Source organism: Musa acuminata, chromosome BXJ2-8 (assembly GCF_036884655.1).
Source record: "Musa acuminata AAA Group cultivar baxijiao chromosome BXJ2-8, Cavendish_Baxijiao_AAA, whole genome shotgun sequence".
NCBI lineage: Eukaryota > Viridiplantae > Streptophyta > Magnoliopsida > Zingiberales > Musaceae > Musa > Musa acuminata.
This window is the reverse complement of record NC_088345.1, coordinates 4,713,297-4,737,500: the sequence shown is the minus strand read 5'-3', so window position 1 is coordinate 4,737,500 and position 24,204 is coordinate 4,713,297. Positions and strand designations below refer to the sequence as shown.

The following is a 24,204-nucleotide window of genomic DNA, read 5'->3' as shown; positions in this document are numbered from 1 at the left end:
TTTTTTTTAAACCCTCGATGATGGATTTTTATACTGAGTCTGACACACACAAATGATAAAAATAAATTATAATTTTTTTATGAGTCAAGATATTAAAATTTATAAATTTAAATTAATAAGTAATTATTACTAAAAAATTAATTATAATTTTAAATTTTTATTTTCTTAAAATTTATAATTTATTCTGAAAATATAATGTGTTTTACCTTAAAAAAAACTATGTTGAGCTTTTACTCGGTTTTTACTTGCGGATATCTTTTTCATTAATTTGATGAAAATACCCCTTCTCTCCACAAATAGTGTTCTCATCTTATTATTGTTATCGTCATTAATTTAATAGTGTCGTCATCATTATCATTATTATCGTTATTAATTTAATAGTGTCGTCATCGTCATTATCATTAATTTGATGAAAATACCACTATCATCGTCTTGCTCTCTACTCCAACCATAAATAGTATCATCCTCTCTGTCATTCATTTTTCCTCTCCTTTCATCTCTTTATCACTTGCCTTTCCATATTGACTATATACTACCTTATGTGATAGTATGTGATGAGGGTGCTAACATTATGTGACTAGGATGTCAATAATATTCATCTAACATAGCTTCCTCCTCTCCTATCACTTGGCTTTCCTGACACTCTCACGCAACATGATTGGTGTGGTCGACTTAATGGCTTGTCAAGGTAGGGCCCACCCCCTGCTCTCCATAAATGTTGACCCCACTAACACCCACGCGGCGAGGGTGGCACAATGGACTCAACAATCAACAGTTGTGCAACGTCACCCACGATAACCCTCTCCCTAAGCAAGGCCAATGACAGTAGTTGTGATGATGATCAGGGGTGATGACAACAAGGATAAATGATATTTTCGTTAAATTAACAAAAAAATGTGCCACCAAGTAAAAATCAATTATGGAGGTATCAATTGATAAAAATCAAGAGTTTTTATAATATATCAAAAAGAGATTATTATTTGTAATCCCATTTTAATTTTTTTTTATCATTTCTAGTTACCCTTTGTAAATAGATGAATATATCCTCGTATTCTCCTCATTTCTTCTCTCATTCCTCATCTATATTTTCTTCCTTATCGAAAAATAATATTGAGGGAGAAACGAGTAAAGTTGGATGATGCCATCGTCAACAATGAACAATAATGAGTGGCATTAGTAGCAATGATATCAACAAAGAGTTCGAGAAGAATATAGGTGTTAACAGATAGTACAAGAAAAGTGTGTGGGACGATAACTATAACATAGATTACGGGAACAAAATGATAAAATTGATAATATTGAGATTATAAATAGTACAATAAATAATTTATTATTTTAAAGAGTTTATCAATAAAAATATTTTGAATAATAAAAAGGGGTATGAAAAGTAAACTTCCAAAAAATATATATGGTTTTGTATAAGAAAACATCCATATAATATATATAGTAAAAAAAAACACACATTAGATCTGACTCGAAGTCAAGTCAAATATGGGTCACGGAATACGTGGCGTTTCCGCGTAGCGTCACAATGCAAATTTACGCGAAGGCACGTATGTGCAAAGAATCCCGTACAACGTGGACGCCGCCGAACGAACCGTCGCCTGGCCAACGAACGGTGACGCGGTACGGCTGCAGTGATCGAGCGGTTGTGACCGAACACCAAACGTCTCACTTCTACCGCACACCTCCCTCTCTTTCTGTGGTCGCGACTCGTCCTACGACTACTCCGCTCCCCTCTTTCGTGGAAAAGGCCGCAGCAGCACAACATAAACTCGCTTCGAATCCATAGACTTCGATCCCATCAAGATCGCACTAAAGATCCCCGAAGCCCGGTGTGTTTTTTCCCTGCTTATTCTTCTTTCTGGCTCCCGATCTCCGTCGGCGGATTCTCCAATAGGGTTTAAGGCTACTTGCGTTTAATGCTTTATTTTTGGTTGAATCATCCAATAGGGTTTCGTTAATAAAAGAATAGAGGGGATTTACTAGAGTAAGCATCTCGACGTATTTGATTGTTTTACTCTCTTTGCGTTGTTGTATTTTCCAATTGTGATGTATAAGTTAACGATCAGATGCATTTTCTATTTATTTTACTGATAAGAACGAAGAGTATGCAATTATTTCTCTCTGTATGCTCTTTGCATCGTTGTCGGTGCTCCTGCTAGATCAGCTACTGTTTGGTTCTTGATGCTTTAGTTGATGCGCCTGTAAAATTGGTCCGCCGAAGGAGTAATCAGTTGTAGAATAGGGTAGCTTGTGGAAAAAAGGTTGAGTGGGAGATGGGACTAGTAGCAAATCTGATATGGAATTAAAATTGCTAATGACGTTGGACCTCTTGTGATTCACATTATTACTTCTGCCACACAGAAAGGGGTTATGGCATATAGCTGGGTAGCAAATTTTCATTTTATGTATCTTGAAATTGATAACTTATAAAACACATCTCATATTTTTGGTCTTGTACCTGTCAATTTGGTACTCAATTTGTTCCAACAAAATTTGCATGAAATTTGTATCGGCGATTTCTTCATGCCTATTTTATGACGATAATACCAATTACCAACCCTCCAAGTGTTGTTATACACACTGACACTGAATATTGTCCACCTCATGGCATAACACTTGACAAGGCTTTCCTCCTATTTGAAAATTTCTTATTATATATATATTTCTTGTTCTGATTGCTGTTTTGTAATTAGTTAAATTCTCAACTCTACCTTCATGCAGCAGTAGAATTGATACAGTCTGGTCCCTAGGATCTAGGACAAATTGACAATCATTGCATAAGAGAGTATGATGCTATCCATGGTCTTCCTTCCTTGTCTCTGTGTCTGGAGACACTAGTTCAGGCTTCATATTTGTCCCAGTTGGTTTTGGTTTCCCTTGGTACTAGCTTACCGCATCATATGCTTCTTAAAAAGGAGAATATCAACATGGGTGCTACTACAAGGCCTCGGGAGGATCAGCTGCATGGTAACAAGGAAATTCATTTCCTCAATGTTGTGTTCTCCTAGATGCTGAATTGAAAACTAATTCAATGCTCTTTTTAAGGCTTGTGGAGAACTTGACATTGTCCAACACAACTTATATTGGGATTCAATTAGTTACTGGTATAACTATTGTTTGCTTGTTTTTGTTTTCTTTCATCTTGTTCCCCTTTTTTTGTAGAAGGAAATCTATTGTTAATGTTTGTGGAATCATAAGTACATATGTTAGAAATCTGTCCTCTTTTATGTAGAATTCCATTCGATCATTGATTCCTGACAGAGAACTGAATTTTCACAGGAGAAGTATGTTTGATGGTAAACCATGTAAATGGCGTATAATTATGAAACCTTTCTTCTTTACTCAACCAAAATATTTTGTAGCAGATGTTTTATCCATCTTGTCAGTTGGACCCTGGTTTTGTTCCTTTAACATTGTTTTGGCTATTGCTTTTCATTTCCAACTTTCTTGTTTTTCTCGAATCATCCTGTTAACTCTTGTCAGTTGTACTCAATCTTGCACTTCCATTCAAAGAATTTTTTTTTTGTAATTTTAAGCCATGATGCATAGGTCACTATGAAGCTACCTTATGATTGGCCCAAGGTTTTCACCTTCACAACACATGGTTATGCTATTCTCATAAATAATTTACATTATTTTAGAAGGAATATGAAAGAGCCAAAGGTAACTGGGCAAATAAATATCATAATTTATGGTATTTCACTTGACTGATACATGACGATGTAACATTTCAGTTCTAAGATTTGGTTAAGTTGACAGTTTCTATAGTTTATTGTCTGGTCATTGGACCACTAGGAGTTATTTGATTGTCCCTGCCATACTGTAGCTTTTTGTTTTTTTAATCTTGAGGACTAGGTTTTTACTGAGCATGGGATATAAGTTGACTAAATTTTTAATGGTAGTTGGTGGTGATTGTTTTAATTTTTTCACACTTGAGGTTGATTTTTGAGGTCCTTTTTGGAGTTAAAATGCTGCAATTTTCTTCATTTTGCTTCTAACATATGCCAAATTTGTTTCTTGTTCTACAGCCCAGGTCTCAGATCCAAGTAACTGAAATTTTCTTTGCTACTGCGAAGTGATCTGTGGCTCTTCCAACAAATATGCTTTCGCTAAGATAAGATGTCTGGACAACCTGACTATGTTCGTGAAAGCTCTAGTTCTAGCAGAAGTAGCAATATCCAGGAGACTGAAGATGACATGACCATAGGTAGCATTCTAGCTGAAGCAAATCATCATAATGGAAGGAATCTAGGAAAGCGCCTATCTCATTTAGACTCTATTCCGGTATGTTAGATTTATTACTTGTAAATTGTAATCAGTGTCAATATATATATATATTTCCCAGTGGCTATGCCATAATCTTCTCCTTTTCTTCATCTCTCTACATAAACCGCTCTTGGTTTCTGCTATTCCTTTGATAATAATGTTGCTAATGGTTGAGATATTTTGCTGCTTATGTCAGAAAACATATATCATTCTGCACATTCTGTCATTAGAATTTAAGCTGGAGGGAAATTTTTTATCTGCATATCTAGTATTGTTTTATTAACTTGTATATACTATTTTGCATTTGTTTTCTGTAATGCTAACTTCCGAATGGTGATGCATAGCCTCTATGTTTTTGTTACTGGACAGCATACCCCTCGGGTGAATGGACAAATTCCTGATGTCGATAATGCAACATTGGATCATGAAAGGTTATCAGAAAGGTATTGATGAATAATACACAAACACACACACACACACACACACACACACACACACACACACACACACACACACACATATATATATATATATATATATATATATATATATTATAATGTACTGTGTGCTTAGTTTTCTTTTCTTTCACATCATTAACTACAAGATATTCACTCCTGATATTTTGTAAACTTGCTACAACAAGTCCAACTGGTTGGTTGAGTTCTTGACTGAACTTTAAGAAGATCAATAGTCTACTCTTGAATATGCAGAAGCTTTCTATTTTATGGAATTATTATATTATGTTGTAATTAAGTGACTTGAATGGATTCCAGTCTCATCATGATTGATACCTTTCAATAGAGAAGACTCACTCCACCAATTCAATGATGAATATTCAATAACCTGCCTAACGCAAGATAATTGGCTGCAGAAGAAAGCTGATGAAAAGAAATTAGACGGAATAAAAATTCTCTGTCATATAAATGAATTGAGTTGCAGGGCATCAGAAAAAGAAACAAGTTGCTGATGTGTGTATGAGAAAAAAATGTTTTTTTTGCATGGCAACCCTTTTTCATATTTTCCTTAGTTTATTGAGTTCAGCAGCCTATACATGGGATCTAGAATATCTCTTTTCATCATGACTTGCACTTGTTCTTTGTGGAAAATATAGTTATTGTCTCTTTAGAATAGATCCTCGGGAGGCCTTTACCTCTCCGAAATTGGAGTAAAATCTGGTTGGAAACGTCAATTAAAAGTTAAAACATTGTGTAATTTTCTATTTGACAATTTCGCATATAAATTTTGATTTGTTGAACAATCCAATACATCATTGTTACTCAAAGATTTACTAGCAGTAGTTTTGGAATTATTTATCGTACTGAATAGAGCATTGCACCAGTTCTGTTCAATCTAGGTTTCATGAAAGTGCTAATTTCACTTATGTTGGATAGTCTGTTTAGAAGTCACTCGAGACTCTTTTGTAGGTTATTGTGTGTCTAGATGATACGAGCCAAAAGGAACTTTTAAACAGATACTAGGAGTCCTAATTTCAGTATGAAAGTGTTGATTAAGTTAACTTTACAAACGATGGATCATGTGGTGCTGTCATGAGTATTCTGTGGTTTGTGAATGGAATTATGGAAGTGAGACTTTTTTGGCCACAGGCCTTTGTTACTGTTGTTATCTACTGTTCATATATTTATTTTCCTCATCTACTTTTTTCCTCTATTATTTCTTCTCTCTACTCTGTCCTTGAAGGGAATTATCAACTGCATCCAGATAACTTCTTTCTGCTGTTTCCCTGACAAAATATGTGAACACCTGTTTATTTAAGCCTGAGATCAGATAAAAATGCTGCCTCTTCTTTCATATAAACCAGCTTCACATCTATATGCTCCTATTGTCTGGGCCTTTTTCCCTCTCCTGCTTTTTTTTTCCGAAACCACTGCTTCATGCAACTAATATCTACTTACTGAGGTACAAAACCCATTGTTTTTCGCTTTATTTTTAGTACCTTTTGGTATTGAGCTCACGATACAGGAAAAAAGAAGATAAATTGATTATATTGTTAAATGTTGAGACAAATATATATTGAATGATCTTTCAAATTTTATGATGCATTTCTACATCTTTGATGGAAAGTTGTACCAGTATTCTTATGCTCAAACAAGACAATAGTTGTCCTAATGTTTAACACATCATATGGTGGGAGCATCTTGTCCTACCTCCATGTGGTTCTTGCATATGGACTTATATTATTTTTGCCTTATAACATTATTGACTGAGGTTCTCTTTATCAGATTGGCCATGTATGGTTTAGCTGAATTACAAGTTGAAGGAGATGGAAATTGCCAGGTCCATAGCATTGAACCATGTTAATACATGATAATTATGATGCTATTTGATGATTGAATTCTTTGTTTGTTATTTCAATTTTTGATAAAACAGTTTCGAGCAGTAGCAGATCAGCTTTTCCACAATCCTGAGTATCATAGGCATGTGAGAAAGGCAGTTGTAAAGCAGGTGTGCTTCTTGTCTTCTCTGTTTGCTTTTCCTTCTCGTTTCTTTTTTAACAATTATATGAGAATATAAAATTTCAAACAAAAGCTTCGTATTGGTTAACTTTTATCTATTCTCTACTTTCATTTTGGTGTCGGTAGGATTGCCAAGATATATGTATGGATTCGATGTGTATTCTTAGTATGAAAATCAGGGTTTTTAATTTCATACCATACCAGGTAGTACGTACTGGTCTGCCAGCCTGTGGGCACACGGACCGTCCGTTATCTCTCGGTATCATATTTTTGGCCCCGTATCGGGCAATACAAGGCTTTACCTGGCGGCACCGGTCAAAATTGATCGTTACCGATTGATAACGGTTTTCAAACGGTCAATTTGATCGTTGTAGGCATCCTAAAGGGTTTTTAAATCCTTCCCTCCCCTCTTTCAATTCATTTCACTCTCACACTCTCTTAAGCGCTCTTTTACTTGCAATCTTTTAAACTCTTAAACTCATTTTTACTCACAATGTCTCTCTTATTCTTATATTTTCACTCTCCTAAACTCAACAAAGCAATGATTTATAGATTTACGACAATCAACCTATGACACTTGTTGGGAAACCTTAGGCGAGCATCACATGCATAACGGAAAATAAAAACAAAATCGTTGCTAAAATAGATATTATTGGTTCACCGAGCAACAACCGGGAGTGTAAAATTCAAAGCGATAAAACCGTATCAAGACGTTCTCACCTAGGGGAGATCGTATATCCCCTAAATCGCAGATCATGGTCCGTGGGATGAAGGAGCTCTCACAAACTCCTCTCTAGCGGTAATCCACACAGTAGACGCAGCGACGACGCACCTTCTCGTGCAACGGGTTCTCTCCTCGTGATCGCGCACCACTATGCAGTAGTAATCAAGAGAGGGGGTCAGCCCCTCTTACTGTCCTCTCACACGAAGGAGGCTTACGGAAGGGAGAGATAGGGGGAGGAGGAGATAGGAGGTCAACGGCTATAAGGGTTTAGCCTATGATCCTTTGAGCCCCACTCCTATTTATAGATAACCCCTCTTGCTAACCCTAATGGATCCTTCTTAGTGGTTATTGCATCCCCATCCAATAATCACCGGTTTAATGGATATTGGATCTCCATCCAATAATCACTCCAAGCTCTATTGGGTCTCACCTAATGGATCAATTAAAACAGAAGCTTATTGGATATCCCTTATCCAATCCTCTATTTGTCGCATCATCCACCATATGTGTATGAGCCTCTAGGCCCAATACCGAGCTGGCCATGAGTTGCACCTGTCAGAACCCCTTCTGACTCAGTGAATTATTATTCCCATAATAATTCACTCAACTTATTGACTATGGACGTACTAGGCCACTACGTGGTCCCTAGACGATACAGGGTGATCTAATCTATTGGACATATCTGCCCTCAGTGACCATGTATCTATAGTCCATCATCCATCTAATATCCCAGAGACCGTATGCCGGACATGGTGCTGCCAGGCCCATACAGAATCTATCCGAGTCTTACTCTTATTGGATTCTCCCAGAGAACTCTTTCTCTCTCAATCCGAGTAACCCTGGTCAGGGATTTACTTAAGTGAGATCACACGGGATATTCCTCTCATGATACCGAGAGTGGATGATCCTTTATTGATATTTAATTGCCTTCGTAAGATTCGCTATCATTCCCAATAATCGTTTGTACTAGATCTGAAACTTCCAAACATATAAGTGCGGTGTCAAAGAACAGAGTATTCAAACAAGGCATCCTTAGCGTCTGAAGTCTAAGGACCAGATACACAATTGGGATTACGAAATCACTGTCTGACGATGAGGTATCGTTAACCATCCAACATTCCGTAAGCAGATCATTCAGTAAACTCATTCTTCAATGAGCACCTGTACTATTTCCCTAATGTCCCCACACAAGCAACTATGAGACCGACTGTCTCCATTATATGGACGAGTATATAGTACACCGGTTTGTCCGGTTATCTCGATGTCCTTCTCGAGTAACCTATGACCAGGAATATTTAGGATCTATGTTTAAAGACGAATTGGTCTCATTATCATGATCCTATTATAATCCAATTCCCATTACACAGATTCAAGGATATCACAATATATTCATCATATAATATAAAGTGAGAAAATATCATTATTAATATTAACCAAAAGAGATTATGTAGCGTATCACACGTGTCATCACTCATGTGATTGGCTTGCAGAGCACTTGTAACTAGCACGATCATCACCACATTAATACACCAATGACATATAGTGTATCAATATACTATGTCGTGGGATCAATTTCAGGATTGGGTCCAACAAACATATCATATTGATATACAGATACATAGGATTGAGGACCTTGATCCATCACCCGTGAAGGCCCATCGTTCGTTTTGATGGTAAAATTAGGTATATCTACACATATGATTATTTAATTCATTTGAATCTTAAAGTTTAACTTGTATACAAAATAATTTAATAATTCAAATAATTTTTCTATTGATAATTCAATATTAACGGAGGACGATTTGAAACAGACTGAAATTGCGAATCTTATACAAGGCTACTATTCAAAGTTCGAAAAAGATATATGACACTATTCTTACCTAACTTACATTAGTTTTGCTAAAACTATATTAAATGTATATTAATTTCTAACGTAAAAAATCCTATCCTAACTTTTTTTTATTTTTCAGATAATTTCAAAGGGTTTTATGTCTATTTTAGGTGTACCGTTTGGTACGCTGGTACCATACCATACCGAGCAAAGCTCGATATGCTGGTACACTACGAGATTAAAAATCTTGCTTTGATGTTTTGACCAAAAAATTGTTATTGTTAAAGTCAAAGTTATTTTCTTCATTTTCCATTTAGTACCTGGCTGCAACATTTGCACGTGTATGACATTACTAGCCATTTGACAATGAAAATAATAGGGGCAATTTTGTGCATATCCTTCAAAAAAATATGTGAAGTTTTTCATATATGCCCCTCGGAAGTTGCAAATATTGTGGTGTTGCACTTGTATTTTTAAATTATTTGAAATCTGTAAGGGTGTTCATGAAGTTTGTTCAACTTTAGAAGGGTATTTAATATTTATGATGTTTCCAAGCTTATTCATGAAAGTTTGTAGACTTAAAAAGGTATCTATGAGATTTGCAAATTTTTGAGGATCCAGTCAAATTAAGAGTGGGTGGGCACATATGAAATTTTACCAAAAAATGTATATATTTTCAAGATTATGGTGTTTGCTCGTTGATATAGTCAGCTTTGTGTGAGAAACAAAAAGCAACGGCACTGATGTCGAACTGCAATATTGGAGCCAACATTATCTTCTACTGTTTCTAGTAATTTTTATGTAGTGGTCTGGCTTTTTAAGTTCCAATTTAAAGAATCCTTCTAAGAGTGCCACTTTGATTAGATGTTGGCAATTTTGAATTTTTACTCACTGGTGATTTCTACACTGCACAAGAACTCTTTTGTGAAATTTCAAAGGAAGATGCAAATTTCTTTGGATTCTAGATAATAAAAGGCCAGATTACTTGAATCTTGTAATCTTATACTTTTTTGGATGGTAATGACCTTTTGCCTTAACATCATCTAATTCTTGATGATTTCAAGTTGATAATAATCGCCTGTTTACTGTTGTTGGCATATTTACTTAAAGTTAATGCTTCTGCATAAAACCTGAAGTTTTCTTCTTGATGAAATGCCTGTTCAATGAATAAGATGAAGTTTATAGCTTCTAAAAGTGAACATTGATGCTCAAATCATACATATATTGAATTTGCTATTTTCTTGTTTGGTTATTGGAAAGGAGACTAGAGAATTTTCTTCTTCTGGTTAAAGTTAATAGTTTTGTAGAATAGTTATGAGAAGAACCAATCTAATGATTGCAGTTGTTTCAGTTTTGGGAATATGTTGATATTCAGTTTGTGCAGATGACATGGATGTCATATGATCATTCAAGCTATGATGAGTATGTTTGTTAATTGAATTCTTAAATAGCAAATTTCGAAAGTAACCTTTACTGGTGAACAATGCCAAAAAGAACACACCATACTATTGCTAAAGATCATCATAGGGGCCAAAATCTAGTTACGAAAGGTATCAAGGTTCTTGATGAAATGGCTACAGATCTGTTGTTTCTGAACTATCTGGTCCAGAACTTTGGGAAAATAATGACTTGATCTTTAGTTTTAAACAAGAATCCAGCTCAATTGCAGTCTAGGTATTTTGTCCATAGGGAGTAATAAAACTAGTGATTTTGTTTGACAACTGGAACAGCACCAGTTTTTAGGTCAGATATCAATGTGAAAAAGGGAATCACGTCACGCGTATTGTTCGTGTCGAGCATAGCCTTGGCATATCATCGTCGATTATTATATGCTGCACTAACCTACATGGGCTTCAACTGGTGACTGTCACTCCTGCTGTAGAAGAGATTCCATGTTAATATCACTAGAAGTCATTTCCTTTAGTGGTTGTTATTAGTGTAAACACCTTTTTTCCTTAGCCGTGACCCGGGAGGTCGTCTCGGCTCGTTCGGGGGTCCGAATGGCGGGGATCTCCCTGGGGCGATGCTCGTCTCCACCGGGGTGGTCGGGTGCGGCCTCGGACTCGGGGCGATGCAGCGACTTCCTCCGGGTGGGGACTCCTTGCCTGCGTGTCCCGAACGGGAGTCCTCGGCTTGATACCTGCGCAAAGGTCGGGTCGGTTCGACCCGACCCCTCCGACGATCAAGTTAGAGAGATGAAGTGGCGGTTGTTCTGGGCGTCCAGTCTGCCCTCTTCCCTCTGGCTCGAGGACGTTTATAGGGGAACTCGGCATTATCGAGCGCGCCATCCCGTCGGTCGGGGCCGTATCTCTGATGGCGTCCGACATCGCCGAGGATGTTGCGTATGGGATCGGGGAATCGCAGGGTATGGGCGAGCTTCAACCGCTACCTACTTCTGTCTCGTCCTACTGTGCTGGGTTGACTGAGGGGTTGTGGGCTCAGTGAGGCTGACGCCCGGACGCAGACCGTTGCCCTCGTTGCTCTCCCTGGGGCGCCGCGCCTGTCCACGTGCGGGGGGCGTTGCCGGGAGTGGGGTTTACCATTTTTTGCCATATCATATCCCCCCCCCCCCAAAGGAAGCCATGGCTCGGCACCGGACGGTGGGGATTCGAGGCGTGGCTTTGATCGGTAAGCGGCGGTGTTCTTCGTGGTTCACGATTGAGGCACAGGTCCGGGGCAAGTAGGCCACGCTGCGTAGGTGCTTAGTGCGGCATGAGGTCGGGGAATGTGTCTCGGGCGTGCTGGCCGCGCCGAGGATGTGGTCTCGGGAGCATGCGGCCGAGGAGCACGTCTCGGGCGAGCTGGCTGCGCCGAGGATGTGGTCTCGGGAGCATGCGGCCGAGGAGCACGTCTCGGGCGGGCTGGCCGCGCCGAGGAGGTGGTCTCGGGAACATGTGGGCGAGGAGCACGACTCGGGCGGGCTGGTCGCGCCGAGGAGGTGGTCTCGGGGACATGCGGCCGAGGAGCACGTCTCGGGGGGGCTGGCCGCGCCGAGGAGGTGGTCTCGGGGACATGCGGCCGAGGAGCACGTCTCAGGCGGGCTGGCCGCGCCGAGGAGGTGGTCTCGGGGACATGCGGCCGAGGAGCACGTCTCGGGCGGGCTGGCCGCGTCGAGGAGGTGGTCTCGGGGACATGCGGCCGAGGAGCACGTCTCGGGCGGGCTGGCCGCGCCGAGAAGGTGGTCTCGGGGACATGCGGCCGAGGAGCACGTCTCGGGCGGGCTGGTCGCGCCGAGGAGGTTCGTCTCGGGGACATGCGGCCGAGGAGCACGTCTCGGGCGGGCTGGCCGCGCCGAGGATGTGGTCTCGGGCGCATGCGGCCGAGGAGCACGTCTCGGGCGGGCTGGCCGCGCCGAGGAGGTTCGTCTCGGGGACATGCGGCCGAGTAGCACGTCTCGGGCGGGCTGGCCGCGCCGAGGATGTGGTCTCGGGCGCATGCGGCCGAGGAGCACGTCTCGGGCGGGCTGGCCGCGCCGTGGAAGTGGTCTCGGGGACACGCGGGAAGATCGTCGTTCTTATCAGACGTCGAGGGGTCGCAGTGGCCGTTCTCCGTGCTGTTCCCCGCAGCGACCTTGGGTCCGCATTTATGATGGGGTGTTCGTTGGCCTTCCCTGGTGCGACGAGCGAGTGTGCGGATGAGCTGTTGGCCGCTATGGGGAGACGAAGGGACGTCTCTCCTGGCGGGGCTTTTCCTATATAAACGGCGCACTCGGCCCGTTTCACGATTCTGGTCGCTGAGTCTTGGACCTCGTCGCCCTTTCTGTCATCACATCTGTTACGGTAAGTAACTTTTTTAGCCGTGGCCTCGGGGCCGTCGCGGCTTGGTTCGGGTCCGGAAGGCGGTGATCTCCGTGGGGGCGCTCCTCGAGGTCTCCCGGCGGCCGAGCTCGGTGGTTCGGGTCGGGAGGTCGGTTCGGCAGGTCGGGTCGGCGGTTCGGGTCGGCGGTTCGGGTCGGCGGCTCGGGTCGGGAGGCAGCTCCGCCGCAGCTTCGGGAAGAGGCGACACCGTCTCGCACCTGCACACAGGTCGGGCCGGGAGCTCGGCCCGACCCCTCTGACGATCAAGTTAGAGAAAGATGTGGAGGGGATTGTGGATGAGGCAGAAGAAGAGCCTCTGAGTGTTTTGTGTCTGAGTGAGTTTCCTTTTTTTCTCTTTTGTTCAGGGCTTCGGGGTATTTATAAAGGAGGTTTGATGTTACCCGACGTAGCTGTCTGCAGGGCAGGACTGTACCTTTGGTGGCGTCTGACATTGCCACTGGGGCTGCGTGGGAGACCGGGAGATCGCAGGGTATGGGCGAGCTTCAACCGTTACCTGCTTCTGTCTCGTCCGGCTGTGCTGGGTCTGCCATTTTTTGTCATATCAACATCCTCTCCTTTCCTACGCCGTCACTCCCCAGTTGCTCTTGTTCGTCCCAAAGCCGGTAAGGATGCCCCTCTCGCCTGTCTCTTCATCTCCGTCCCCTGATAGAGTCCGGGAGCGCACGCCTCCGCCCTCCCCGGACGAGGAGGCGGCGCGAGCCCTTGAGGCTCTAATGTGGCCGCACGACCTCGACTCGGCAGTGAGCGGGTCGTTGCTGGAGAAGCTCCGGGGGCGTTATCACATCCCGGAGGAGTTTGTTCTGGTCGCACCTGACCCGGGGCAGCGGTCGTACGACCCGGTGCCTCGAGGTTTCGCGCTGACCCAAGATGCCCTAGAGGCTGGGTTGCGCCTTCCCCTTCACCCCATCATCGTCTCCTGCCTATCTCTATGGCAGATTTCGCCTTCCCAGGTGGCGCCTAACTCATGGCGGTACCTGGTAGCGTTCTTGGGGGAATGTTACTATGCTAACATCACCCCTACCCGAAACCTCTTTCTCTCGTGTTTTCGCCTTCTCAAGGGGCCGGGGGGCTATTTCGTGTCAGCCCGGGCTGGCTTTCGCGTCGGGGGAGCCCCTTTGAATAACAAAGGGTGGAAAGGGCGGTTTTTTTACGTTAGCTGGCCGAGGGATTGGGGCTTCGGAGTTCGGTGGGCGGTGAGGGTGATAGATAACATAGTCCCGGACTTGAACGACGAGGAGCGTCGGGACTTGAAGAGGCTTCGGGCAATCCTTCCCGGTTCTCAGGCCATCCGAGCTATGACCGAGGAGTGGCTAGCCGAGGCGGGTCTTAGCCCGGCTTTCGGGGGGTATGTTTGTAGGGGGTGTTCTCTATGCCTTGTTTGTTTCCACAGTTTGTGATGGTTTGCTTGTCTCCTTTGTAGGAATGAAGCTCCTGTCCCTCCGTGGTGGTCGCTCCTCGTCGGCTTCTTCCCCGCGCCAGTCCGCTGCTTCCTCTCCGCGTTCCTCAGCCGACCCGTTGCCCGGTTCGGCGGGTGCCCCATTAGAGATCCCAGAGGGACGTCCGTCAAAGAAGGCAAAGACGACGGGTCCCGGGAAAGCCAAGGCGGGGACCACTCCTTCAACAATCGTGGGCGCCAAGCGGACCACTCGAGACAAGGGGCCTTCCCGAGTTGAAGGGCCTAGCCAGGGGACGGCCGGGAAGAGGTCGAGCCTGCCCACGGTGGACGATCTGTGCGGGCTACGCACGGGGGCCGACGAGCCCCTATGGTCAACGGTGATGGGCGAGCTTCCGCCGGGGGAGGCTTCCGACCCGCTGGTTGCCCGATGGAAGGGGCTGTCCCGAGGGGACAAGGTATGGGCCGGGGGAGATCCCTCGGCTGCCTTTCTTCGAGGCGTGCTCCACCCCGACCTGGCTCGGGACCTATACACCCTGCCTTCGGAGACCATGCTTAACAAGGCGGGGAGGTTTCTAACACTGGTAAGCGTTTTGCTAACTCCGGGCATCCCCGCGACTGCGCGCTGACCCTTATTTTCCTGTGGCAGGGCCTCCACTATTCGACGGCGCTAATGGACCGAGTGCGCGACGCTGGCCAGGCAATCTGGGACCTCAGCGAGCGCAACTCCGAGTTGTGCCGCCAGCTAGAGGAGGTTCGGGCTGGGTCGGGCCCCGAGGCGGTAGTGGTCGCGGAAAAACGCGCGACCGATTCCGAGGAAGAGGTGGCGCGCCTAAGAGCAGAGCTCGAGCAGTCGGGCGATTCAGTCAAGGAGCTCCAGGAGTTCCTCCGTTTGGATCGGGCCGAGCTCCGCCTGTTGAAGTCGGAGGCGCTTGGTCTCACCAAGAGGGCGGAGAAGGCCGAGGCCGAAGCCCGCGCTGCCTCCGATGCGCTGGCCGAGGAGGTTCGCCTCCGTCCGTCGAAGGACAAGGAGGCGATTGAAGCCTACAAGAGGTCCGAGAACTTCGAGCTCGGGCTGACCCGAATGGGACGAGTATCCTACGAGTATGGATACAAAATCGCCCTGGGTCGCTTCTGCTCATGTCCTCCTGGTTCCGAGGTGGAAAAGGACCCGTTCGCCTCTCACCCCGTGGATCTGGAGGTGGACATGCCGGAGGACGTGCCATTCGACGATCGCCCGAAGACTCCAGGAGAGTAGTGAGGGTCGTTTTTGTATGTCGGGGTCGAGGGTGCGAGGGGTTTCTGTATGGGTTTTGGCTTCTGTATCCCCTCCTTTTTAATAAAATGATCTTCTTTTTTGTTTCTGTGTTTGCGTAGTGCCTACATCTTCAGACGAAGTATTTCCTAAGGTTCTGTATGTTCCAAGTCCGGGGCACGGGGTCGCCATCCATTGTTGCGAGTCGGAACGTCCCCGGTCGGGATACTCCGATGACCCGATAGGGTCCTTCCCACTTCGGGGTCAGCTTCCCCCTTGCTTGGGTTGGGCGGCTGACCTCGATTTTGCGCAGGACCAGGTCCTCTAATTTTATTGATCGGGGTCGTACTCTCCGGTTGTAGACCCTCGCTACGGCTCTTTTGTAAGAAAGAGCTTTTTGGTGTGCGTTGGCCCGTCTTTCCTCGAATAGGTCCAGGTTGGATCGGAGCCCTTCTCCCGAGGCCTCTTCGCTGTAGTCTGCCGTCCGCGGAGTCGGGATGGCTACTTCGGATGGCAATACGGCCTCGGTCCCGAACGTGAGGCTGTAGGGAGACTCCCCGGTCGGGGTCTTGGGGGTAGTGCGCATCGCCCATAGGACGCTCGGGAGCTCGTCGATCCACGTCGATCGGGCAGCGGATACCCTTCTCTTGAGGCCGTCGACGATGGACCGGTTGGTTACCTCAGCTAGCCCATTCGCCTGGGGGTAAGCCACCGAGCTGAACCTCAGCTGAATTTTGTGCTTGGCGCAAAACTCTTGGAATCTCCTGTCGGCGAATTGAGGTCCATTGTCGGTGATGATGGACTGGGGCAGGCCGAACCGAGTTATGAGGTTTCTCCACACGAACCTTTCCACTTGTGACTCCGTAATGGTCGCTAGAGGCTCGGCTTCGACCCACCTGGTAAAGTAGTCCACTCCCACGATGATGTACTTTCGCTGGCCGGAGGCGGGTGGGAGAGGCCCGAGTATGTCCAGTCCCCATTGCGCGAATGGCCAGGCACAGTCGATAGGGGTGAACAGGACCGCCGGCCGTCGGGCGGTGCGGGCGTGCTCCTGGCACGAGCTGCACCGCCGCACGAAAGCTTTCGCGTCCTGGCGCATGGTCGGCCAGTAGTACCCCTGTCGGAGTATCTTGTGCGCCAGGGCTCGTTTGCCTATGTGTTCCCCGCAGGTCCCTTCATGCATGTCGGACAGAATGGTCCGAGCTTCGTTCGGCTCTAGGCAGCGTAACAAGGGGCGCGAGAAGGACCGCTTGTACAGCCGTCCTTCCTCTTCGATGTACCATGCCTGCGTCCGACGCAAGCGTCGAGCCGTGGTTTCATTGTCGGGTAGGGCCCCATCCCGCTTGAAGCGTAGCATCTCCTGTACCCAAGTGGCCGGCACGCCGCCCGTGACCGTGGCGACGACCTCTATGGCTCGGTGGGGGAGCACTTCGGTCTCGGGTTGAGCCCAGGGGGCCGAGCCGGACGCCCATTTTGCCAGGGTGTCGGCTCGCTGGTTCTCGCTCCTGGGAACATTCGACAACTCAAAATGGGCAAACTTGGTGGCAAGGCTTTTTACCTGTGCCAGATATTTCGCCATAGTCGGGTCCCGGGCTTCGTATCCGCCGTCGAGCTGCCTAGCCACCAGCTGTGAGTCGGTGATGACGCGTATGTCGGTCACCCGCATTTCCAGTGCCAACTGGAGCCCCGCCAGGAGAGCCTCGTATTCTGCCTCGTTGTTGGTGGCCCTGAACCCGAAGCGGAAGGAGCGCTCGATCGAGCGGCCGTCAGGTGTCACTAGCACCAGCCCTGCACCGGCGCCTTTTGCGTTGGCCGACCCGTCTACGTGGAGGGTCCACGTCTCACACGGTGGCTCGAGTTCCTCGCCTGCGCTCGGGGTCAGCTCTGCAATGAAGTCTGCCACGGCCTGGGCTTTGATGGCGATTCGTGGTATATACTGTATGTCGTGCTCGCCGAGCTCCACTGCCCATTTGAGGAGACGCCCTGCAACGTCGAATTTAGACAGAACAAGCCGGAGCGGCTGGTTAGTTATTACCTCCATCGGGTGGGCCTGGAAATAAGGGCGGAGCTTTCGCGCCGACAGAACGAGCGCCAGCGCCAGCTTTTCGATTGGCGGGTAGCGTTCTTCTGGCCCGCTCAGCATGTGGTTGACATAGTAGACCGGCAGTTGGTCGCCGGAGTTTTCTTTGACCAGAACCGAACTGACCGCGTGCTGGGAGGCGGCGAGGTAGAGACTCAATTTCTCCCCAGGGGAGACTGAAGCGAGTCGGGGGAGGTTGGCCAGGTGTTGCTTCATCCGCTCGAAGGCCCTCTCGCATTCCGTCGTCCATCGGAAGTTCTTCGGATCCTTCAGGGCCTGGAAGAAGGGGAGGCAGCGATCTCCCGATCGGGAAAGAAAACGTGATAACGCGACTAGCCTCCCGTTAAGGCGCTGCAGGTCTCTGATCGTCCGAGGAGGCTGCATGTCAATGATGGCCTGTATCTTTTCCGGGTTGGCGTCAATCCCTCTCTCATGTATGATGAATCCGAGGAACTTTCCCGAGGTCACGCCGAAGGCGCACTTGGCGGGGTTGAGGCGCAGGCCGAACCTTCGCAGGGTGTCGAATGTTTCAGCTAGGTTGGAAGGATGGGCCTCCGCCGTTCGGCTCTTTACGATCATGTCGTCGACATATATCTCCATGTTTCGTCCAATCTGGTGGGCGAATATCTTGTTCACCGTCCTCTGGTAGGTCGCCCCGGCGTTTTTCAACCCGAACGGCATGACTTTGTAAAAATATATCCCTTGCTCGGTGAGGAAGGCTGTGTTCTTGGTCTTCGGGTGCCATCCTGATCTGATTGTACCCGGAGAATGCGTCCATAAACGAAAGACGGGCGTGGCCGGCCGTGGCGTCAACTAGCTGGTCGATCTTCGGTAGGGGGTAGCAATCTTTTGGGCAAGCATTATTGAGGCTGGTGTAGTCAATGCACATCCGCCAGCTTCCATTAGGCTTTTTGACAAGAACTATGTTGGAGAGCCACCGTGGGTACTTCGCCTCTTCTATGAAACCGGCCGCCAGAAGTCGGTTTACCTCTTCTCGGATGGCCAGTTGCCGATCCGGGGCCTGCCGCCTGGGTCTCTGTTTTACCGGGCGGGCGTCGGACGAGATGTTCAAGTGGTGCAGCGCGACTTCCGGGTGGACTCCGACTAGGTCAGTCGGCGTCCAAGCGAAGATGTCGGCGTTGGCTCGCAGAAGGCCGACGAGCTGCTGTTGCTCTTGTTCGGGCAGTCCCGACCCGACTTTGACTGTTTGGTCGGGCCTTCCTTCGATCAGTGGCAAGTTAATGGTGGATTCCTTCGGCTCGGGGCGGGGGGTCGGTTTTTTTCCTTCCCGGGGGTCTTCCAGCGGGGATTGGATCCTCGCTCTCTTGTTTAGTGACACAGCGGTCAAGTAGCAGCGCCTGGACTCCCAGGAGTTCCCCGCTACTTCCCCGACCCCATCGTGGGTCGGGAACTTGATGGTTTGGTAGTAAGTTGAGATGACGGCTCGGGTCTTGTTGAGGGTTGGCCGTCCGAGGATGGCGTTGTATGCCGTGGGGAGGTCGACCACCAGAAAGGAGGTCATCACTGTTTTTGCCTTCGGAAAGACTCCCAAAGTTAGGGGCAGGGTGATGACCCCTAGTGACGAGATTGAGGCGCCGGTGAACCCCGTGAGTGTTGAGCATACCGGCTTCATGTTCTCCTTTACCAGACCGAGCTTTTGGAAGGCGTCCCAGTAAAGTATATCGGCCGAGCTTCCAGTGTCGACCATGATCCTTCTCACTTGCGCGTTGGCGATTCTGGCTGATATTACCAACGCGTCATCATGTTCGGCTGGTTCAGGTCCCCCGGTCGGGAAGGTGACTTCGGGGCCTTTTTCATGTTTGGTGGCTTTAGCCCGGGAGGCCCTGGCGTATGCCCTTCCGCCCGCCATGGAACTCCCTCCGGACGCTGGTCCGCCGGTTATGACATCTATGTGCCGCTCGATGGGGCCTTCCGGGCGTGGCGAGAGCTCCTTGTCTGGTCGGAGGTATGAGCCGAGGTGCCCTCGGCGGATGAGCTCCTCAATTTGCCTTTTTAATTCTCGACACTCCTCGGTGTCGTGACCGGGCTGTCGGTGGAAACGACAGTATTTAGAGCGGTCCGCGAGTTCGCGTGGGCTCCTCATCGGGTAGGGGTCTTTGAGAAGGCCTTTCTCCTTAATGTGGAGAAATATTTCGGTCCGAGAGGAGTTCAGGCCCGGGGGAGGGGACCTAGGTGCCGCATCGTTGAGGCCGCCGGCCCTACGCCGGGAGGTAGCGGGCTGTTGTTGTTGGGACTGCTCTGGCTTGACCCTCTTGCGCTCGTCGCGCCTCCCGACCATCCATGCCTCAGCAGCGATGTACTGGTTCGCACGCTGCAACATTTCGGGAACCGAAGTGGGGGGTCGCTCCACCAGAGACCAAAAGAATCGGGTAGGGCGCAGGCCCATCATGAATGCCTGCATCATCAAAGAAGGGTGAGCGTCAGACAGCCCGCGGATTTGTGTGGTGAAGCGGTTCACGAAGTGAGAGAGGGGCTCATCCTCCCTTTGGTTGAGCCCGAGGAGCATCGCCACCGACGGCTTCGGTTTGGCATGAGCCAGGAAGTTAAGCTCAAAGTCCCCGGCCAATTGGTCGAAAGAGGTGATGGTCGCGGTCTTCAGATTGCTGTACCACGCTCGGGCTGGGCCCCGCAGGGTTGTCGGGAACGCCCTGCACATCAGGGCATCGGATGTCCCGTATAGCGCCATTTGGGCGCGGAAAGTAGCTACGTGGTCCGCCGGATCGGTGGCACCGTCATAGGCATCCAATGACGGGAGCCGAAAATGCGGCGGGATTGCTTGCTCTTGAATCTTGGGGGTGAAGGGGGACCCCTGGTGTCGCTCGGCCCCCGGGTCTCCCCTGGTCCGGCGAACCTCACGCTGCACCTCGTCCAGCCGGCGGCCTACGAGGCGTAGCTGGGCCCACAGGCCCTCCGCCGAGTCTGAAAGTGGGGCCATGGGCGTCGGGTGCGCCGTTGGTTCCTCCGCTCCTCGGCTCTCGGGTTGGGTCGATTGGTCCGGAGGCAAAGCGGGAGACTCGGGGAGCGGTGCGGGGTTTTGAGCGGCGGGTCGTTGCCGTGGTGGAGGTAGGGTTGAGTGTGAAGACGTCGGGGGAGAGACCAGCGGGATGATGGTCTGCATCACTCCCGTAAGAGCCCGGACCTGGTGCGTGAGGTCGTAGAAGGCTTCGGGTGGCACGGGTGACGGGCCACCGGGATTGGCGATGGGTGGCGATAGACCCGGATCGTTGAACAATCGCCAATAGCGCTCCGAGATCGCAGCGGGGCGCTCGTCCCGAACCCCCTCCTGTTGGGGATGTTCTTCCGTTGCGTCGGTCGTGTGCGACCGGACGGCTGGGGGTTCGTCGGAGTGAGCCTGTTGATCGCTTGACATTCGGACCGACCCTCCTTCTAGCGCCATTATGTTAGTGTAAACACCTTTTTTCCTTAGCCGTGACCCGGGAGGTCGTCTCGGCTCGTTCGGGGGTCCGAATGGCGGGGATCTCCCTGGGGCGATGCTCGTCTCCACCGGGGTGGTCGGGTGCGGCCTCGGACTCGGGGCGATGCAGCGACTTCCTCCGGGTGGGGACTCCTTGCCTGCGTGTCCCGAACGGGAGTCCTCGGCTTGATACCTGCGCAAAGGTCGGGTCGGTTCGACCCGACCCCTCCGACGATCAAGTTAGAGAGATGAAGTGGCGGTTGTTCTGGGCGTCCAGTCTGCCCTCTTCCCTCTGGCTCGAGGACGTTTATAGGGGAACTCGGCATTATCGAGCGCGCCATCCCGTCGGTCGGGGCCGTATCTCTGATGGCGTCCGACATCGCCGAGGATGTTGCGTATGGGATCGGGGAATCGCAGGGTATGGGCGAGCTTCAACCGCTACCTACTTCTGTCTCGTCCTACTGTGCTGGGTTGACTGAGGGGTTGTGGGCTCAGTGAGGCTGACGCCCGGACGCAGACCGTTGCCCTCGTTGCTCTCCCTGGGGCGTCGCGCCTGTCCACGTGCGGGGGGCGTTGCCGGGAGTGGGGTTTACCATTTTTTGCCATATCAGTTGTAATTGTTAAATTTACAGGATGATGAGCCCCTTTCTTTTTCCATCCCAATAAAATGGTAATATGCTTCACTAACTCTGTTTTTTACCTTCTCAGCTTAAACAGTTCAAGAATTATTATGAAAGTTATGTTCCCATGGAATACAAGACATACTTAAAAAACATGAAAAGGTTTGGTTTATTAATCTTGTTTTCCTCTATGCTTCATTTGTCTATGTTTGTCACCGTTACCAACTATAACCTTTGCTTTTGCAAATTGTTATATGAGTTCAGGTCTGGAGAATGGGGAGATCACTTAACCTTGCAAGCAGCTGCAGACCGGGTAATCTTGAACTATTCCCAGTTTCCTGATTTAGAACAAGCTAATACACATATGGTTCGAACTATGTGTCATCATCTTAAAATTTACATATTTTAACGATATGAACAGCTATAAAACATGTAGTGATAATTTTAAATAATATGAAATTCCAGAGAACTTCATGTTGCTATTTGCTGAGAGCTTGTTATTTTTGGCAGTTTGGTGCAAAAATTTGTCTGCTAACATCCTTCAGAGATACTTGCTTTATTGAAATTAATCCTAATGATCAATCTCCAACAAGAGGTAAAGAATGTTTCATACAGATTTCCATTATAACATTTCATATTTGTTGCAAAATCTCATGGTTCTTTAATCCTAAGGGCTGTGACTTCAAGCTGTTAAACAACTTATAAAATACTTCTGAATGAACCTTTATTTTAATTTACGTTTTTTTCAATGAAACTGGAACGTGCATGGCTTTATCTATATTTTTTAGTCCTCATCTGCACACTAAGAATATTATGCAAAATAATTAATGTGGTTTTGTAAGTAAATGATTGGAATGCAGATGTCTGTATTTTATCAATAATTTTGAAAGAGCACATAACCGATATATTTTTGTGTCTTCTTAATTTCCCCACATAGGTTTCTTTTTAAATTTGTTATGATTAGTTTTTTTTGTAAACGTATGAAGTTTCTGCATCGGTTTTTAATGTCATATAAATACAACTACAACACCATGGTATTGTGAAGTTTTCGTTTGCGATGCTGAGACAGATGATGGGTTTCTTTCACTTGGTATGCTAGGAACAGAAAGACAAAGAAGCTTCATGATTACATTGCCTTTGAATCAAGAAATTGTTTCTTTTAGTGATCGCTTGCAGAGAAATGGATTATTAGTATTATCAAGGCAATACACATCATAAGATAGTAGGGCAAGGTGGTGAATATTGATACCGTTGATGGATAAACAGAACTTAGCCCCAAGTAGGAAGTTAAGTTAATGCACTTCACAATGTGGTATGTGCAAGATGGAGAATATTAATGGCAATGATGGATGATTACCGAGCACCTACAATGGAAAATTCAAAATTCATAGGACAGGATCGCCATGTCAGTTAGCAAGCTGTGACACCAATTACGAAGATGCTTGTACCTACTAATGATAACTACTAGCTTATTGCTACTGACAGAAGCTATATAATACTGTTACTGGATCCATCATATGCCAGCCTCCAAATATCTACTGCACAGAAAGGAGGAGGTGATGGCTTTAGCTGAGCTCTCGAGAATCTGTAGTAACAATTCAGTCAAGGCATTGACATTTCTTAGGGAAACTTTAGGAATTCTTCTTCTTCTTCTTTTGCATAAAACACATGTTAGGAATGCCCTTTGTTGTATGCACTTGTCGCTCGCCCTAATGGATCGTTGCATTCCAGAACTATGGCTGAGCTTTTGGAGTGAAGTACACTACAATTCCTTGTATGAAGCTGATGGTAAATCTCAATGTCTCGATCCTCTCTACTTTCTACTGCATGTGGATATATTACACGAATCTGAGACTAAGGTGTTTACTTGGCAGATCTTCCAACACGGGCACCAAAAAGAAAGCACTGGCTCTTTTAGAGGAGGGGTTCCAGTATTATTTTGCTGCGGAGTTTGATATCCTCCTCCCCTCCTCGGTCTCTCTGCCCTATTGACTTTTTTAGTCTCCATCCACGTTAATGTATTTAATGGTTTGTGTTACATTTTGTTGTATGATTATGATATGTGTATGAAAAGTATATTATAAGAGAGGTGATGAGAGAGAGCACAGAGATAAATGCACGGAGATGAAGGCACAGGGCACTTACAACAGCACCTCTAACCCTTAAACCTCTTAGCTGCGCTTCAACAATTCAGATGTCTCCTTGAGGACCTAAATGCAATAGAAGTTAAATCAGGCATTTCTTCACATGCAAGAAGCTAAAGCCTACAGGGATGATTCCTTTGTAACCTAAATATGAAAG

At 47.1% G+C, this 24,204-nt stretch overlaps 1 protein-coding gene across 7 annotated transcripts; it reads left to right on the top strand.

Moving 5' to 3' along the window:
- The first annotated feature begins 1,607 nt into the window (after positions 1-1,607).
- LOC135586422 (OVARIAN TUMOR DOMAIN-containing deubiquitinating enzyme 11-like) lies at positions 1,608-23,989 on the top strand. Of its 7 annotated transcripts, none has more exons than XM_065120101.1 (12): positions 1,608-1,835; positions 2,728-2,973; positions 3,052-3,110; positions 4,035-4,290; positions 4,642-4,715; positions 6,513-6,567; positions 6,661-6,735; positions 21,992-22,065; positions 22,168-22,216; positions 22,414-22,498; positions 23,635-23,691; positions 23,778-23,989. In XM_065120101.1, the coding sequence occupies exons 4-12, from the start codon at positions 4,126-4,128 to the stop codon at positions 23,819-23,821; spliced, it is 678 nt and encodes a 225-aa protein (XP_064976173.1). In that variant the 5' UTR covers positions 1,608-1,835; positions 2,728-2,973; positions 3,052-3,110; positions 4,035-4,125; the 3' UTR covers positions 23,822-23,989. The 7 variants fall into 7 exon arrangements, with proteins under 7 accessions (XP_064976173.1, XP_064976175.1, XP_064976174.1 ...); XM_065120102.1 differs by lacking the exon at positions 1,608-1,835 and adding an exon at positions 1,842-1,990 and having other exon boundaries at positions 2,731-2,973; XM_065120100.1 differs by lacking the exon at positions 1,608-1,835 and adding an exon at positions 1,842-1,990.
- The last annotated feature ends 215 nt before the right edge of the window (positions 23,990-24,204 follow it).

Excerpts from the sequence above, each read along its gene's own strand:
- LOC135586422 (XM_065120099.1), top strand. The coding sequence starts at position 14,542 with ATGAAGCTCCTGTCCCTCCGTGGTGGTCGCTCCTCGTCGGCTTCTTCC. Across the intron at positions 15,097-15,161 it reads CGGGGAGGTTTCTAACACTG|GGCCTCCACTATTCGACGGC; the intron begins GTAAGCGTTTTG and ends TTCCTGTGGCAG.